At 35.8% G+C, this 7,334-nt stretch overlaps 1 protein-coding gene across 2 annotated transcripts; it reads left to right on the forward strand.

Annotated features, from left to right (window-relative positions):
- On the forward strand, nucleotides 1-3,097 carry LOC116426067 (uncharacterized). 2 transcript variants are annotated; one of them, XM_031974530.2, is made up of 3 exons: nucleotides 1-48; nucleotides 1,209-1,544; nucleotides 2,024-3,097. In XM_031974530.2, the coding sequence occupies exons 1-3, from the start codon at nucleotides 37-39 to the stop codon at nucleotides 2,312-2,314; spliced, it is 639 nt and encodes a 212-aa protein (XP_031830390.1). In that variant the 5' UTR covers nucleotides 1-36; the 3' UTR covers nucleotides 2,315-3,097. The 2 variants fall into 2 exon arrangements, with proteins under 2 accessions (XP_031830390.1, XP_031830391.1); XM_031974531.2 differs by lacking the exon at nucleotides 1-48 and having other exon boundaries at nucleotides 1,197-1,544.
- The last annotated feature ends 4,237 nt before the right edge of the window (nucleotides 3,098-7,334 follow it).

Raw genomic sequence — 7,334 nt, forward strand, 5'->3', positions numbered from 1 at the left:
AGACGTCCGTTTCGTGGCCGGTGGTGTCTCGACAGCATGAGATTACTCGTAAGTGTGATTAACACGTTCTGTGCCACCGAAAATTTCAGATATACTTTGCTTATAAACTGTATCGATTTTTTCAAATGAAATATAAAATTATATTTAATTTTTTCATGATTTTTATATATTTCAATATCATCTTGTTTACATATCCACTGCTTTGTAACGTGTATCACTATACGTGTCTCGTAAAAAATATATGCTTAGAAAAATTGACCTGCCAGAAATGGTATACGCGGCACTGAACGTGTTAAAGCCTGGGAAACGTGAATTTAGATGAAAATCTTCGGTTCCCAACTTCACAGAAACCAATTTTCACTGATTACTACGTTAAACTTGATTCTTGATAAAATAGACAAGCTGTTCAATCAAATATGGTCAAATACTGACACAAATTTCGATTCTCTTAAACTTCAGTTTTTAAATTTCTGATTTTATCAATAACCAACATTAATTTCCAAATAATTAAAAGACACTTTGTTCACTAACTCTTTAAATCACTAAATAGTTCTAACAATGATATAACATTTAATGAATTAAATTTTAAAGAAACACAAAGTATCGTGAGGAGTGAGAATAGTGTTCCAATGATTGACTTATTAACACTAGAACTACCAGTCAAATGACTTGTTTCGCAATTATTGATACCTTAAAGGCATCGAATATTCGAAATGATTTTAAAAATAGTTTGAATTCTATAAAATGTCTGAGGGAACTGAAAACAATCTATTGTTACCATTTTTATACAAATTATATATCACTCATATTTTCATTAGAACTCCATAAAATGTCTGAGGAAATTGAAAATAATCTATTGTTACCATTTTTATACAAATTATATATCACTCATATTTTCATTAAAACTTCATAAAATGTCTGAGGAAATTGAAAATAATCTATTGTTACCATTTTTATACAAATTATATATCACTCATATTTTCATTAAAACTTCATAAAATGTCTGGAGAAACGGAAAATAATCTATTGTTACCATTTTTATACAAATTACATATCACTCATATTTTCATTAGAACTTCATAAAATGTCTGGAGAAACGGAAAATAATCTATTGTTACCATTTCTATACGGATTACATACCAATCACGTTAAATGCTCGATAATTCTAGTATTAAACGAGACTTGATTGATTTTTAATGATTTTCCAGATACTCCTGGCTGCGTTGATCGCATCTACCACAGCTTCAGCGTACGAAAACAAGGAGTATTATCAGTACAGAGGCCCGCCAGCGCCATTGACGAGCGATGGAATGGTCATGGACACACCGGAAGTGGCCCACGCGAGGGCAGCCCACTTAGCGATGCACGCGAAGACTATGGCTAGGTTGAGGAAGGCCCAAAACGATTATGAGATGTACGAGAATAATGACATGATGATGACGATGCCGCAAATGATGGAGGAACCGACGATGCAGAAGCGACAGCGTCAGAGGAACACGATGGCACCTCTGGCTCCTGATGGCCGTGTCATGGATACTCCTGAGGTAGGTGGAAAATCATTTGTACGCGTCCAGAATTGTAGTTAAAAATTGTTTTATTATTTTTTTGTGATGAAGGATGAATTATAAGTAGGAAATAGTGTGATGAAGGGTTTGGTATTTGACAATTTTTTAAATTTCATTTGGAAGACTCATAGTTGGAGTTAATGTGAAGACTATTTGTGATGGTGATTGAAAAATTGATATGGAGAAATAATTGCTAGTAGTTGAAATATTTATTTCTTTGAATATTGAAGTAAAATTAAGTTTCGATCATTTTATATTATGTTTTTTTAGATGCTTCAATGATTAATTATTAATGAATATTTCATCGCATAAATTCTCCATTACCCACTACCACTTCCAACTTGCTTAACAAGCAAAAACTAAAAGTGTTCTACAAATTCCAATAATTAAAACCTTCAAAAACCCTCAAAGATAAATTTTCTCCATAAAATTTCTATTTCTTACATTTGAAACCCAAGGTGGCCGAAGCCAAGAGCGCCCATCTAGCGGCACACGCCAGAGCAGCATCGAAAGCTTCCGAGTTCTACGAGCTGGACGTGTTCGATGGGAGGAAGAATTTAGTCTACCTTACACCACTACGTGTCACATACAATTATCCATCGTCGAACGGTTACAGAGGGCCATTCGCGCCATTGGGCGCCGACGGACGAGTGATCGACACGCCGGAAGTTATGAGAGCGCGCGAGGCGCACATGAAGGCTCACGCTCGCGCGGTCGCCATGTCTACGCAAAACGATCTTTACTACTGAAGGGAAAAGCATTCTCATGGTCCATTGATGTTCTAGACGAATAGGTAGGTGGGATAAATCAATGCAAACTTCATGAAAATATTATTCAATCGAATCCTTCGAGAACACCCATTTTCTATTCCATGCATCTGAACCTCGCGGGCAGGGGTTCTCAACTTGCTCGAATTTCGTGGATTCTTTCACTTATATATAGACTTTGGTACACGAGGAACGATATTAGAAGAAATTTTATATGTATATTTGATTGGGAAATGAATTTAAAATTGATTTAAATAGAACGTGAGAGTTGAGAATCTCTGTTAGAAGAAAATCGTATGTGTTTCGTGCAGAATTTTGTCTGGTGAGTTCGTTCGGCGTTTCGATGAAACTGTTCGAGATTAATGACGGTGAAAACATGTTGAAGTAATTATGAGAAGCATGGTTCGTATTGTACCTGATTTTTTAATGGTTCACGAGAGCCGAATGGTTTGACGAAACTCGAACGAGGAAGCTGCAGGGCGATGAATAAGTGCTTGTACATAATTTCACTCGGTTAATGTTAACGGTGATCATTTTTGGATAAGAGTAATTAATCTAGGTCCATCCGAGTTCATGTTGCTGACGTCGCAATTTGAATTTAATTGCCATATGTAATTCTTAATCGTTAAGAAATATCGATGTAGGTTTTAAGTGACAGTTACATTGTCAGTTAATTGTTATACCACGCGAACGCAGGGGATTCTTCATGGCTGAAGCTTAATAATAAGAAAGCAGTCGAATTAAATGATTTATGTCAACTCTTATTGCCACCATTGTGTATTCTTTGTATGATATTACTATGGTAGAATAAAATACAAATACAAATGTGTTTCAGTCCTTTCTTTTCTTTATAAATATCTAGAATAATTCATTTATAATTAATATATGTATAATCAATTTATCATTTACAATTAACTAACTTCCTATTTATTAATTATTTAACTAATCGACTCAACTGTTCAATTATCCTTCCAATTTATTCTTCACAAATTAATCAGCTAGTCTATTCAACCATTCACTACAATCACTGTTCATTCTCATTTTCTAATCTCCCTAATTAACCTCATTCCTTAAGTATTCTTATGGACGCTTCTCTTAATGATAGTTTATAATATAATTGATCTAAATGTTCGTCAATCTTTCCAATTATCCGTTTATTCCTCCCACTCGGAATATATTCCTAATTACCCCAGGACAAATTCGTAATTACTCGTTTATTGGTATTTCTACAGTGTCTAATGTCGTGTAAGTGGTTACTTAGTTGCAACCAGTATCGGTTTCAAACATGACTAAACCCACGTGGGCTCCGCCGTGCACTTATTCTGTCATCCCACACCGTGCCGGATTACTCACGCTCGAATGTAGGCAAAATAAGCGAGCAGGTCAGTGGGCGTCGTCCAATGAGAAATCGAAAGGAAGAGCACTCCCAGCTTGGCGCTGAACCTTGCGAAACACGGATTCCGTCTGTTCAAGAATTCCCTTACGTTAAGCAGAATTCATGGCTCGCGATCCATGTCGCTTAAATTTATTATTAATTGGCGAATTAATCAATTCTCTGGGATTATTAAATTTAGTTTGAGGTTCGGAGGGTTCTAGCGATATTTTATTAATTAATTGATAATTAAGTGATAGGTGTAGAAGATCTATATGGTGACACTTGATTCATAATTCTTGAGGGGTAGTCCTAATTTTGTGATTCGTCCTGCGGAAAATTAACAAGAAGATAATGTATAGTTTTCAATATTTTATAAAGTTTTCACGATCGTTCTGTTTTAAATAATTTGATGTTTGGTGATGGTGCACGGCAAATTCGTGCTGGCCAACCCACTTTTCGTAGAAATGTAACAGAAGTGCATACAAAGTAGGCACATCTATCCTTTTTTAAACTTTGATCATCGTTTACAAACATTTAATGATATGCAAAATTCAAGATTTGTATAGCTACGTGGTCGGACAAGTATCCTTTATTTTCTGCGACAAATTTCAACTGCCTATCGTTTTCAGTTTTCACGTAACACTTGGTTTTCTGAAAAATTCGACCGTTTTTACAAAACCCCAGTTTTTTCGGAAACTGGACCTGACCCAGCAATTTGGTTTCCGGATTCGTATTTAGGGTAAGGAACTCTATAAGAATCACATAGTGGTTATTACAAAAAGTAACATAGGTCAAAATTTGTTCCACAGTGTAATCATCGTTTAATCGAATTATAGTAATTTAATTCGGTTGAGGTCACCGGTGACCCCCATGGCGTTCAACGTGTTAACCCTTAACACTTCACATGGTTTTGTAATTTATCTGCAACTGTAACTAATTTTTATGGTATCTCTAGTGAAAATGAAAAGTCCTATAACATTCCCTCGATCTTTTATTTTCCTTCTTAGTACAAAATTTGGATGCGTGGAAATAATTTTAGGGTAGTTTATTTGATTCATTAAAATATTTGATAGTATAACTGGTGCAATATCGGAGCCTATAGAGTTCAAAGGGTTAATCATACAGATAAAATCCAGCTCCGATCCTCGAACCTTTAAACGCACGATATCTACTCCAGACAAGCGTTAATTTCAATATCCTCGCTTAAATAGTCAATTACGATCGATCCAAGCGATAATGATCACGGGAAACTGCTCTTGGGTCCGGGGTTCCGCTCGAACAAATGATCCATGAGTCGTGTCTGCTACCGGTGGTCCCGCCGGAGATCCTTGCACTTATCTTGCCAGCAGACACCGTCGACAGAACCGGTTCCAAGCATAAACCGACGTAAACGCGGCACGCCTGCACCGACACGCTAGACGGTAATTCGTATTGCCAGCAAGGACGTGATTGACCGTGCCTGACGAGAAATGCGACGGGACACAGGGTTCAAAAGCTCATGACTCGCCCATTGGTGTCTACTTTCTCATTCTACGATTTTTCAAATGCATTCGAAACAATTGAAACACAGCGTTTTCAAAATTTTACTGAATTCCATTTTTAAACTTGTTAGGTTTCATTAAATTCTAGCTAAAAAATGAACTTATACTTTTAACCAATTTAATTTAGATACTCTGGTTGCCTTAATTAGAATAATTCATAGGAATTTCAATATTTCCTTTAATCTACCAAATGGTTCTATAATTTAATTTTGTATCAATTTCCAACGAATTGGATTTGAATATTAATGTGATAATTATGTAGTGCAACAATTGAATGATAGTTCAATTTAGAATAATCTTCTATTGTAAATTATTTTTAAATGAAAGCTTGGAGAATAAGAGAATTGTACTTACCACTTTCTTATTGAGTAAATAATTTAGCTAGCGATTAATTGCAAGCACTGTAATATATATTATACATTTTGCTTCATACTATGATACTTCAGTTTCTAATAAATGTTTCTTATAATTTAAACTATATTATTGATTTCTGAATGAGCTATAGCTTCAACGAAATCTACTTCAGCCACCCAAGGCCACTTCCCCCACTCCCAGTCGTGCTGCAGCGTGATTGGTGGAGGTAAGCGTTGGGCGGCCTTCAACGGACAACTAATTCTGTCGCAACTATAAGTCACGGGCCGTGTTCACGCCTATGTACACGTGTACCGACCACGCACGCGGCTAGATTCCTCGGCGTAATCAGATTTACGCTCGCAACCGTAAACCCCCGTTTTCACTGCCGTGTTTTCCGCTGCAAACACGAATCAATCTGATCTATGTCACGGGCATGGCGGCCAGGCACGCTTGATAGCCGGCTGATTGTGTGTACGATCGATTATAACAGAGGTGCTCAAATTGATGTATGTCGTTTTGACAAACACTGCTCTATTTCTCGTCTCATGTCTTACGAATTATTTAAAAATATTTTTCATCTCTTACTTAGAATATTATCTATTGGAAAATATTTTTTCGTTTCCATGTAGTACCTTATATATTTTTATACAAATTCTTGAGTTTATTATTCAAAGTGTTATCTATTGGAAAATATTTTTCAGTTTTCATATAGTGTCTTGTATGTTTTTATACAAACTTTGAGTTTGTTATTCAAAGTGTAATCTATTGAAAAATAGATAAAACTTCTTATAAAAGAACTAAATTGATCACTCAAAAAATTGTTAGAAAATAAGTTCACCTGTTTCAAGCAGTATCTTATGAATCGTTCTAACGGATTTTTAACAATAAACCTACCAAATGAAATTGACTCCTTGAAATTCCTTTATAGAAACTTCAAGAGTACTATTGAGAATTGATTTTTCAGTTTGCGTATTGCTAAATTAATTTCTTTAATTCCTCAAAGAAATATCCGTTACCTGTCTAATAATAGCAAAATGAAGAAATCAAGAATTATTTTGACCTGTCTGGTAGTTTCAATTTTAAATTATTGTCTATAGAAGTTACCGAATTCGGGCCACGCGAATGTTCTTATCGCCCAATTGAAGATTCAGCGAATCAACCAGCTGTTTTGCACAATTGCAGCGACTTCGGAACTTTATTCTAAGCTTCTTGCCCTCTCGCAACATTATATACATACACATAACAACGTACACTTAAGAGTATTGCTCAATCGTGGAGAAAATGGTAACACTGGAAAGAAGAAAAAAAAAGAGAGAAACACTTCCTACAGAATAAATTCTACGTGATCAAGTTCCCGGTTGATCGCGGACTTTCCTCGACCATCGAACGCGATAAGGAGATCACCTTGACGAGGAATGTGATTATGAGTTCCTGCCCGGGAAAATGATCGATACTATCGTTCAAACGGTACAACGGCCCGTTATTTTCATTTGCATTCGCCGACAAACAACTCGTTCGACGCTTTTCACTTTCCATTGGAAAAATACCTTGTACAACATTGCATTCTACTCTGCCACATCTTTTTTTTAAGAGACTCCTTCTGTTAACCCTTTCTCCTATAATTTCGATCGCAGTGCCTGATGGAACTACATCATTTTTAATGATTGGCAACAGGAAAAGAATGTTATGTTTAATCCGTGTCTACGTTTACTGTCAAGGATTGTTAAGAAAT

This window comes from Nomia melanderi, chromosome 2 (assembly GCF_051020985.1).
Source record: "Nomia melanderi isolate GNS246 chromosome 2, iyNomMela1, whole genome shotgun sequence".
In the NCBI taxonomy this organism is placed as follows: domain Eukaryota; kingdom Metazoa; phylum Arthropoda; class Insecta; order Hymenoptera; family Halictidae; genus Nomia; species Nomia melanderi.